Raw genomic sequence first — 12118 nt, forward strand, 5'->3', positions numbered from 1 at the left:
TGTTATTGGACTTCAACTCCCATAATCCCCAGCCTCAGTGGCCTTTGGTTGGGGATTATGGGAGTTGAAGTTCAATAACACCTGAGGACCCAAGTTTGAGAATCACTGCATTAAAGGGTGGGTAGGTGCTCTGACAACATCCTTCCAGGACTGATAGAAGTTTCGAGGGTGCAATTTTCATCAGAATTGCACTGCATGGTTAAATGCCCATTCCCCGCATTGTCTGATCCTTTCTAGCCTCTGGCACCTGCTATTTAGTAACAATAACAAAAAATAGAGCTGAACTGTGCATTTATTGTAACATGTATTTTGGCCCTAAGCTTCTGTACTTCAGGAGTGGGGGACTTTTCAGCTCATAGTCTAGCTGTGACACTATATCTCACCAACTCACTGTAGTATTTTGTTTGCATTGTCTCAGGAAAAGCCAACCTGGAAGTTCAGGCGGTCTCATTTCTCCCCCCCACCGCTTTTATTTCTGGTTCCAGAGAGCAGCTGCTAGCCTGGCTTCTAAAGAAGATGGCAAAAATGACAATGCGGATAGACCTGATAGAAATGCAGAGCCAGAACAATCACATTCTAACACAAGCACATTAACCGAGAGAGAACCTAGTTCCTCCAGTCTTTGCAGTATTGATGAAGAACATCTCACAGATATTGAAATAGTCCGCAAAGTTTTTTCTTCTAAGAGGAGTAACGTTAACTTCCTTACAGAAATCTTTCGTCAGGTGAATAAATCCTATTGTTTCTGAAAAATATTTTTCTTTGGGTGAACGTGTTAAGCATTTTCTGAAAAATTGCTTCATGCTAAGCATAGTGTTTATGAATGTAATTTCATTTCCTTTTACTCTTACTTAGAGTTACCACTTATGCCAAATTGAAGCTTTCAATAATCTATATCCTAACATGCTACATTTTTTTTGTTGATTAGGATATTCAGAGGCAGTGTTGCTTAATAAAATCTTTATTTGTCCCAAGCAGCCCTGTTTCTGTTCGAAGTATGTTACTTGTAAAAGGGATAAAGAAAAGCCCATTTACTCTCCCCCTCAATGATATCTGTACCTAAGTCCAGTAATTTTGTTAAGTATCCTTTTGTTGGCTCCCAAATATGTGGATTGGCTCCTAGATACAAAGAAAATCTGTCAAGACCTGTTTTAAGGCATGGCAATGTAATGGCATGTGCTACCCTTTTGTTTACATTTTAAGAGAAAAATGAAGGCATCAAAACTATTGTACTAATTTTAGCATACAAAAAGCTGCACATTAGATGCCTAGACATAAACCCACCTCACATTCCATCTATGCATTCAATCAACATGAAGGGTGAAAGGAGCTGTACCTGCTGGCTCTGCCCCATGTGTTCAGTGGAAGATGGGAAACAGGCTGTGCTCTAGAGCTGCGGCAGTTCAGTTTATGTGTGCTTTCAGAATCTAATCTCTGTAACATTAAACTCTCTTTCTCATTGGACCGGTGTGTGGAATAGATATGTATCTCTATGGTTTTATATAAGAAAGGTAAAGTGTGCCATCAAGTTGATTTTGACTCCTGGTACTCACAGAACCCTGTGATTTTCTTTGGTAGAATACAGGAGGGGTTTACCATTGCCGCCTCCTGCGCAGTATGAGATGATGCCTTTCCGCATCTTCCTCTAGCACTGCTGCCTGATATAGTACCAGTAGGGATTCAAACTAGCAACCTGTTTGCTAAGCAGCATAGCGGGGAAATGCTTGAATAAGATGGTATTTATATAAGTACACCCAACTATTTAATATACATAACACTTCATTCTTCTGGGAAAGAAATATGTGGGCGGGGGGGGGGGGCAGCGGCGGCACGCACACTAGAGGTGGCATCGAAACCTCTGGCACAATAGTACACCCTCATTGGAAGCTCTGCAAGTAGGAGTTTCCAGTGATGGCACACCGCTGCACTGAAGGTTTGTATGCTTATGCATCTGTTAATGTTGGGTCTTGCGTTTAGAAAGCAGTACATTTTGGTATTTAGCCTGCCTCTTTTGTTCTTGATATAAGAGATCTAGAAAGAAAAACATGTGCCTTTTGCCAGATCATACATGGGGGTGGCGGGAGGTTAAAGAAAAATCACAATTGCCCGTGCTTGCAAACACAAGGCAACCCTTTGCCATTTTTTAGACACCAGCAAATGCCTGCCTTACAGCTTGCTGCTATTTGCATGAATTTAATTTCTTTGCTCATCTGGAATCAGTATTTACCCACCACAGGTAGGTAGATATCTAGAAACCTACTTATGACTTTTAAGAAAATGCTTCCTCCAATTAACAGATTTAAAACATACATTTGCTTGTCATGTAACTTGGATTTCATGTATCGCACACTAGTATTTACAAATGGGTTGGTACAAGTTTATGTAAACATGTCAAAAATCTTCAGTTTAGTCTTTTTAATTTACAGTTAAGCTCCCAGGATTAATTTGTCTGAAATGGTTTCATTGCTCTGTAGATTTCTTGTTGGGTAGGGTTTAAATTCATCCTTTGAGATGGAATGCATGAACCTACAACTGTAATAGAAAGCACTTGTTCCCTTTTAAACATGAGTTGTGTTTTTGGGGGGTTGTTTGGTTTTTTGTTTTGCCAGGCATTTTTACTTCCGATTTGTGAAGCAGCAGCCATGAGGAAAGTGGTCAAAGTATACCAGGAATGGATCCAACAAGAGGAGAAGCCCTTATTTATGAAAGATCCAGAAGAAGTTGTGTCATCTTCAAACATGGACTGTGATGAAAATATTGCAGAACAGAATTCATTAGAGAAGGGAAAAGAAAGAGAAGAGGTAAACACATTAGAATTAACCTTTTCTTTATTTTTCAAAGTAGGAAGTGTATTTTTTTTAATCTCCATATAGCAGCAGTTTCTTTTATATATTTTTAAAAAAATTATACCTCCCAAGTCAAATGGCTCTAGACAATTTTAATGTAGATGTTGGAAAAGTTAATTAAGGAATGCAAAGATGCAAGTTTGAAACTTGTGTAATTTGATTTGTCTACTTATACTGGGTTACATTGAAGGATATCCTGTCAAGCATGTGAATACATCTTGGTTATGGTTTCCTACTTAGATGCTACTTTTAATGTTGATGTGGAGTTAAGAGTACCTCTACCATCTTCCTCCTGGAAATCATACTGACTGTTTCTATGTACTGAAGTCTAGTTTACCCTTATGGTGTCTCTAGGACATTCTTCACCACCTGGAAAACATACCTCCAAAATCTCTTGACTCCAAGGTTTTCAAGCACTTTGTTCTCAAGCTGATTAGAGTTGTTCCCATTTTAGTTTACCTTAGCTGGCCAGGATAATTCCCCCCAGTCACTTTAGTAAGGTGGTCCATTAGAAGACTGGAAGAGAGGCTAGAAGAGCTGAGGCAGTGCGTACTTCCCACCACCACAGAGCATTGATTATGTTGCCCCTGCCCCCAAGCTCTCCTGAAGATCTGATCAGTTAAAAAAAATATTGTACATTTTCCAGGTCTCCCACTTCAGTCACTACAGTAGAAGACTACCACTAAAGAAGGCTTGTGGAGCTCTGCCCCTCCTTCCTCTTTTGCCCAGTGGGCAGAGATAGAGGTGACTTTCCCCTAAAACCTGTATCAGCTGAAGTCTGCAATAGCAGCGGAGGGGACATAGCTCAGTGACAGAGTATATGTTTTGCATGAAGAAGATCCTGGTCTCAATGCCTGGCATCTCCAGGTATGGCTGAGAGCCTTTCTGAAACACTGTAGAGCCACTACCAGTCAGTGAAGACAGTGCTGAGCTGGATGGACTAGTTTAGTATAAGGAAGTTTCATGTGACAGCAACAGTAAGAATTGCAGCAACTGTACACTCAGAAAGATTTACCTGGACCTAAGAGGGTTAGGAAGGCCACCTTATATTGTTGGGTCAGAAGCTTGAGGTTCAGAGATTAAAGCTCTGTTGTGGAAGCTGGGAAATGCTGATCAAAACAGCAAGGCATTCACAGGAATTTTTGTCTGTATGCTGTCTACATACAGATCAACACATGAAAATATAACATGACATAGAAGGTCCACCTGTCATAATAAATAAGCAGGATGTAAAGTATAACCTTGGAAGAAAAAAGTAAGTGTGTGTGTGTGTGTGTGTGATATAAATAGGAGCTTGACATCCTTGGAGGAGTGGAATAAAACAAAATAAAAGAGATTGGTGGAAGCCCTAAATAGTGTTTGGAGAAGTAAGCTTGACTGTTCTATGTGCCCTCTGCAGGGGTGGTGGACCAATTAGAATGGTCTGCCCCCAGAGGCTTATGGATCTGCTTGGATTCCATACGGCCCTCAGGGAGTTCCCAGTGTCCAGAGCTGGTGACCCTTTCGAGGCCCTGGTTGATCTCTGGAATGGAGAGACAGCTCGGGCTGTTGACACGGTTGCTCCTAAATGCCCTCTCTGGCTTGGTGGAGCCTGTTCAGCTCCTTGGTTTTCCTCTGAGTTTAGGGTGATGAAACAATTCAGGCCACAGCTGGAACGACGCTGGAGGAAGAGTCATGATTAATCCGACCAAACATGGGCTAGAGCCCATTTTAGAGACTATTCCGTGGCGGTGGGGGCAGCGAAGAAATGCTTGTTCTCTGCCTCTATTGCATCTGCTCAGTGCAGACCAGCAGAGCTGTTTCGTGTAGCTGAGACATTGCTGCACAAATCCCCCCAGGTAATGGGGGAGGAATCATCTACAGCCTGCTGTGATCAGTTTGCCTGTCACTTTGCAGATAAAGTCGGTAGCATCCATGCTGATTTGGACTCCAGAGTTTTGGCAGTTCCGGCAGATGTGCCTTTGGTACCATCTGGTCCTGTTGTGTTGGATTCTTTTCAGTTGGTGCACCCTGAAGATGTGGACAAGATCCTGGGCAGTGTGCGGGCGACATTGTGTTCTCTTGACCCTTGCCCTTCATGGCTAATAAAAGCTGCCAGGGAGGGTAAAGGTAGATGGTTGGAGGTGATAATTAATGCCTCATTAAGGGAGGGCAGGATGCCATCGTGCCTCAAGGAGGTGATGGTAAGACCGTTATTTAAAAAGCCCTCCTTTGATCCCTCCAACCCAGACAACTGTAGACCAGTCTCTAACCTGCCCTTTTTGGCCAAGGTGATAGAGCGTGTGGTGGTGTCCCAGCTGCAGAGGGTCTTGGATGATATGGATTATCTGGACCCTTTTCAATCTATGGGACTGAGACTGCCTTGGTCACTCTAGTGGATGACCTATGCCGGGAATTAGACAGGGGGAGTGCATCCCTGTTGGTTCTGCTGGACCACTTGGTGGCGTTTGATACCATCGACCATGGTATCCTTCTGGGCCACATCTCGAGTATGGAAATCGGAGGTACTGCGTTGCAATGATTCTGGTCTTTTCTTGTGGGGGGGAAGGGTCCAGATGGTGGTGCTTGGGGACTAATGCTCAGCTCTGTGGCCATTGGCCTTTGTGGTCCCACAGGGTTTGGTCTTGTCGCTCACGCTGTTTGACATCTACATGAAACCCCTGGGAGAGGTCATTTGGGGACTTACATAAGAACATAAGAACAGCCCTGCTGGATCAGGCCCAAGGCCCATCTAGTCCAGCATCCTGTTTCCCACAGTGGCCCACCAGATGCCGCTGGAAGCCACAGACAGGAGTTGAGGGCGTGCCGTCTCTCCTGCCATTACTCCCCTGCAACTGGTACTCAGAGGCATTCTGCCTTTGAGGCTGGAGGTGGCCCACAGCCCTCCGACTAGTAGCCATTGATAGACCTCTCCTCCATGAAGTCATCCAAACCCCTCTTAAAGCCATCCAGGTTGTTGGCTGTCACTACGTCCTGTGGCAGAGAGTTCCACAAGTGGATCACGCGTTCTGTGAAAAAGTACTTCCGTTTGTTGGTCCTAGACCTCCTGGCAATCAATTTCATTGAGTGACCCCTGGTTCTAGTGTTGTGTGAGAGGGAAAAGAATTTCTCTCTCTCCACTTTCTCCACACTACAGGTGAAACTTGGAAAATTAGAATATCGTGCAAAAGTCCATTAATTTCAGTAATGCAAATTAAAAGGTGAAACTGATATATGAGACAGACGCATTACATGCAAAGTGAGATAAGTCAAGGCTTAATTTGTTATAATTGTGATGATCATGGCGTACAGCTCATGAAAACCCCAAATCCACAATCCCAGAAAATTAGAATATTACATGGAACCAAGAAGACAAGGATTGTAGAATAGAACAATATCGGACCTCTGAAAAGTATACAGTGTACTGTGCTTGATTGGCCAGCAAACTCGCCTGACCTGACCCGATAGAGAATCTATGTGGCATTGCCAAGAGAAGGATGAGAGACATGAGACCAAACAATGCAGAAGAGCTGAAGGCTGCTAATGAAGCATCCTGGTCTTCCATAACACCTCATCAGTGCCACAGGCTGATAGCATCCATGCCACGCCGCATTGAGGCAGTAATTGCTACAAAAGGGGCCCAAACCAAGTACTGAATACATATGCATGCTTATACTTTTCAGAGGTCCGATATTGTTCTATTCTACAATCCTTGTCTTCTTGGTTCCATGTAATATTCTAATTTTCTGGGATTGTGGATTTGGGGTTGTACGCCATGATCATCACAATTATAACAAATTAAGGCTTGACTTATCTCGCTTTGCATGTAATGCGTCTGTCTCATATATCAGTTTCACCTTTTAATTTGCATTACTGAAATTAATGGACTTTTGCACGATATTCTAATTTTCCGAGTTTCACCTGTATGCATTATTTTATAGACCTCTATCATGTCTCCCCACAGTCGTCTTTTTTCTAAACTAAAAAGCCCCAGGTGTTGTAGTCTTGCCTCATAAGAAAGGTGCTCTAGGCCCCTGATCATCTTGGTTGCCCTCTTCTGTACCTTCTCCAGTTCAACAATGTCCTTTTTAAGATGTGGTGACCAGAATTGTATGCAGTACTCCAAGTGTGGTCGCACCATATTTTGGATAAGGGCATTATGTTAGCCGTTTTATTTTCAATCCCCTTCCTAATGATCCCTAGCATGGAATTGGCCTTTTTAACATCTGCCGCACATTGAGTCGACACTTTCAACGAGCTGTCCACCACGACCCCAAGATTCCTCTCCTGGTCCGTCACCAACATCTCGGATCCCATCAGCATATACTTGAAGTTGGGGTTTTTCATCCCAAAATGCATCACTTTACACTTACCAACATTGCATTTGCCATTTTGTCTCCCACTCCCCCAGTTTGGAGAGATCCTTTTGGGGCCGCTCACAATCCGTTTTGGATTTCACTATCCAGAAGAGTTTGGTATCATCTGCAAATCTGGCCACATCGCTGCTTACCCCTGCTTCTAGATCATTTATGAATAAATTAAAAAGCACTGGTCCCAGTACAGATCCCTGGGGGACTCCACTTCTTACTTTCCTCCATTGTGAAAACTCTCCATTTATACCTACCCTCTGTTTCCTATCTTTCAACCGGTTAGCAATCCACACATGTACTTGTCCCCTTATCCCATGACTGCCAAGTTTCCTCAGGAGTCTTTGATGAGGAACTTTGTCAAAAGCTTTTTGAAAGTCCAGGTAGAGTATGTCAACTGGATCCCCTTGATCCACACACTCGTTGACACTCTCAAAGAAGTCCAAAACGTTGGTGAGGCAAGATTTACCTTTGTGGAAGCCATGCTGGCTCACTCCCAGCAGGGCCTGTTCTTCTAGGTGCTTTACAATTTTATCCTTGAGGATGCTTTCCATCAATTTGCCTGGAATGGACGTTAGGCTAACCGGCCTGTAATTTCCCAGATCGCCCCTGGATCCCTTTTTGAAAATCGGTGTTACATTTGCTACTCTCCAGTCCTCTGGTACAGAGCTCGATTTCAGGGATAAGTTAAATATTTTAGCAAGGAGGTCGGCAATTTCACATTTGAGTTCTTTGAGGACTCTTGGATGGATGCCATCCGGCCCTGGTGATTTGTTAGCTTTCAGTTTTTCCAGACAGTTTAGAACATCATCCCTTGTCACTTCTATCTGACTCAGCTCTCTAGCCTCCATCCCTAAAAAGCCTGGTTCAGGAACAGGTATATGCTCAGTATCCTCTGCCGTGAAGACAGATGCAAAGAACTCATTCAGCTTCTCTGCAACCTTCATATCCTCCTTAATAATCCCTTTCACTCCCTCATTGTCTAATGGTACAACTGCCTCCCTGGCAGGTTTCCTGCTTCTGATGTACTTAAAGAAGTTTTTGTTATTCCCCTTGATACCTTTGGCTAAATGTTCCTCAAACTCTCTTTTTGCCTCCCTTATTGTCACCTTGCATTTCTTTTGCCAGAGTTTGTGTTCCTTTCTGTTCTCTTCGTTTGGACAGGCCTTCCAATTTTGGAAGGAAGTCTTCTTCCCTTTTATGGCTTCCTTGACGGTACCCGTTAGCCATGCTGGCATCCTCCTGGACTTAGTGGTACCTTTCTTCCTTTTGGGTATACAATCTAACTGGGCTTCTATCTACTATTGTGGTTTTGAGTAAACTCCATGCACTCTGGAGAGAAGTGACTCTCCTGATTTCCTCCCTCAGCTTTCTTTTCACCATACTCCTCATTTTGGAGAAGTTTCCTCTTCTGAAATTCAAAATGTCTGTGTTAGACGTCCTTGGTGATTCTCTCCCCACATGTATGCTGAATTTGATGGCACTGTGGTCACTGTTCCCTAAAGGGTCGATGACACTGACATCATGCACCAGGTCCTGGGTGTCACTCAGAATTAGATCCAGGGTCGCCTTCTCTCTGGTCGGTTCCATGACCAACTGTTCTAGGGCACAGTCATTTAGCGTATCTAGAAATTTGACCTCTTTGTCCTGACTTGAATGTGAATTTACCCAGTCTATGTGTGGGTAATTGAAATCACCCATAATTACAGCCCTGCCTCTCCTTGACGCCTTCCTGATTTCCTCCTGCAACTCCCAGTCACTGTCGACATTATGATCCGGAGGGCAATAGCACGTCCCCAGTAGCATGTTCCCTTTCCAGCCTTGTATTGTCACCCACAGGGTTTCTGTGGAGGACTCCAGTCCACCTAGGTTTTCTAGCTTGTTAGATTCTATCCCTTCTTTTAACATACAGTGCTACCCCTCCTCCAAGGTGCCCCTCCCTGTCCTTTCTATAGAGTTTATAACCAGGGATAACAGTGTCCCACTGGTTCTCACTGTTCCACCATGTTTCTGTTATGCCCACTATATCTATTTCTGCATTAGCAACCAAGCACTCCAGCTCACCCATCTTGGCTCGGAGGCTTCTGGCACTGGCATATAAGCACCTATATGCTGAATCTCTCCCCTGATGTATGCTATTCTTTTGACTCTTTGACCTGCTGGCACAGGCTCCCATCTGCTCTTTATGCGGTTCTGTTCTGTCCCCTTCTCGTTTATCTGAATTCTTTGCAGCCTCACACTTTAAAGGATGGCTTTTGCTGAACGGGATACTGCCCAGCTCCCATCGTCTGTTCCCCAGGTGTCATTTTAAAAGCTGTTCTGCAACCTTTTTGATTTTAAGCGCCAGCAGTCTGGTTCCATCTTGGTTCAAGTGCAGCCCATCCCTTTTGTACAGGCCTTGCTTGCCCCAAAATGTGTCCCAGTGCCTAACAAATCTAAACCCCTCCTCCCGGCACCAACGTCTCATCCACGCATTGAAACCCCTCAGCTCTGCCTGTCTCACTGTACTTGTGCGTGGAACAGGTAGCATTTCTGAGAATGCTCCCTTGGGGGTCCTGGACTTCAAAATGCTACCTATCAGCCTAAATTTGGCTTCCAGGACCTCCCAACTGCATTTCCCCACATCGTTGGTGCCGACATGCGCCACGACAGCTGTCTCCTCCCCAGCACTGCCTAGGAGCCTGTCTAGACGCTGCGTAATGTCCGCAACCTTTGCATGAGGCAGGCAAGTCACCATGCGGTCAACACGCGGGTCACAAACTCATCTTTCTATGCCTCTAATGATTGAATCACCAACTACAAGGAGGCCCCCACCCCCCAGAGGAGTATCCCCTGTGCAAGAGGATATGGGCTCATCATCCACGGAAGGGGTCCCTTCTCAAGGATCATTTCCCTCTTCCTCAGACCGATGTCCTCCTTGCCCAAGACCTTCATTCTCCCTGACAGCAGAGGAGCTACCAGCCCTGGTGTGGGATGTCTCTATCACATCCCTGAAGGTCTCGTCCACATGCCTCTCTGTCTCTTTGAGCTTCTCCAGATCCACCACCTTGGTCTCAAGGGAACGGATTTGTTCCCTGAGAGCCACGAGCTCCTTGCACCGAGCACACACCCATGACTTCTGCCGATGGGGCAAATAGTCATACATGTGGCATTCTGTGCAATACACTGGGAAGTGCTGCTTCCCCTGCTGACCTTCTATCTTCATACTGTTTTTGTTGGCTGTTTACAGTGTTTAGGGAGCTTATTGTCCATTTATTAGATAGTTTATTAGGATAGGTCTCAGCTGTAATGGTCAACTATTTAACTGTCCAAACAGCCTTTCCCAAGAATATGAGGGAAACGAGGGAGGGATATGTACTTACGTTCTCTTCTCCACCAGGATCCTTGTGATCCTTGTGATCGCGGTGGCTTGTTCCAGGCTCCCCTGCACGCTTCCCGCTAAACTCCTGCAAAATTCCTATGTCCTGTTTGCTATCCCTGTTCGCTGTGTTCTCGGGCCTTCACCTCTTATGTAGAGTAGCCTTCCATCTGTCACACAGGATGGGAGTCAAAGGAAAGGAATGTGGGGCCTCTCCCAGCCCTAGCTGACTGCACCCCATCCAGGCAGCCACTAAGTAAACACTGGAGTTAGGTAACCCTAAGAACTCCTAGCCGTGTGATATCTTAACCCTAACAAGTAACACACACACACACACACACACACACACACACACACTATGACCTACCCCTTAAAGAGAAACAGCCCCTGCAAAACTCCCCTCTTCCTGTTAGTTTGTTTGAAGGGGGAAAGGCTAGATGTTTAGAAAGGCTTGCTCACCTTCTCAGCTGTGTCTGCTCTTCCCAGAGTAGCCTTCCAACTGTAACACAGGACTTAGATTGAGTTGTCAGCAATATGCAGATGACACTCAGCTCTATCTCTTCTTGTCACCTGATCCTAGGGAGGAGGAGGATGTCCTGAATTGGGGGCTGGAGGCCGTGATGCGTTGGATGTGGGCTAATAAACTTAAATTGAATCCCAACAAGACGGAGGTAATGTTGGTCAGTAGGAGAGCCAATCGGGATGAGGAGATTTTACTGGTTCTAGATGGGGGTTGCACTCCCCTTAAAGAGCAAGTACGCAGCGTGGGGGTATTACAGGACCCAGCTCTGCTTTTGGAAGCTCAGGTGGAGGCGGTGGCCTGGGGTGCCTTTGCACGGCTTCGGCTAGTGCGCCAGCTGAGTCCCTTTCTTGACAAGGCAGATTTGGCCACAGTTACCCATGTCTTAGTCACATCATGGCTGGATTACTGTAACATGCTCTACGTGGGGTTACCCTTAAAGAATATCTTGAAACTGCAGCTAGTGCAAAATGCGGCAGCTAGGGTTTTATCTGGAGCTGCACGGTGGGAACACATCACACCCATTTTGAAAGAGTTGCACTGGCTACCAGTTTGTTTCCGATTCCAATTCAAGGTGCTGGTTTTGACCTTTAAAGCCCTTAACGGTTTGGGCCCTGGATATCTGAGGGACCACCCTCTCCCACGGGTTGCTTCCCGCTTGACAAGGTCATCTGAGGGGGTTCTGCTCCAGGTGCCAACAATGAGGGAGGCTCGGTTGTCATGCACGTGGGACATGGTCTTCTCTGGGACATGCTGCCCCCAAACTCTGGAATGCTCTCCTGGTGGCTGTTCGCTCCTTGGTCTCCATAACTTTTAGAAAGCATGTTAAATCCTGGCTTTTTACCCAGGCTCTTATATGATTGTCTCTGCTGTTGCTCTTTGTATTTTGTACTGTTTTTATGCTGTCTCTTAAATTGTTAATCAGATTTGTTTTATATTTTTAGCTTAATACTTTAATTGTGTCTTTTTTACAATCTTGTTTTTAAAATTTTGCTGTAAACTGCCTTGGGATTGTTTTAATAAAAGGTGGTATATAAATTTAACAATA

General features: G+C 44.9%; 1 protein-coding gene across 13 annotated transcripts in view; it reads left to right on the top strand.

Annotated features, from left to right (window-relative positions):
- The window catches only part of RALGAPA1 (Ral GTPase activating protein catalytic subunit alpha 1), a 287874-nt gene that overhangs the window by 65240 nt on the left and 210516 nt on the right, over positions 1-12118 (top strand). For all 13 annotated transcript variants that reach the window (XM_053285328.1, XM_053285342.1, XM_053285334.1 and 10 more), the window contains exons 10-11: positions 486-725; positions 2610-2801. In XM_053285328.1, coding sequence (XP_053141303.1) covers positions 486-725; positions 2610-2801 — 432 coding nt within the window. The remainder of the gene's footprint in view (positions 1-485; positions 726-2609; positions 2802-12118) is intronic.

Source organism: Hemicordylus capensis, chromosome 1 (assembly GCF_027244095.1).
Source record: "Hemicordylus capensis ecotype Gifberg chromosome 1, rHemCap1.1.pri, whole genome shotgun sequence".
Classification (NCBI taxonomy): Eukaryota; Metazoa; Chordata; class Lepidosauria; order Squamata; family Cordylidae; genus Hemicordylus; species Hemicordylus capensis.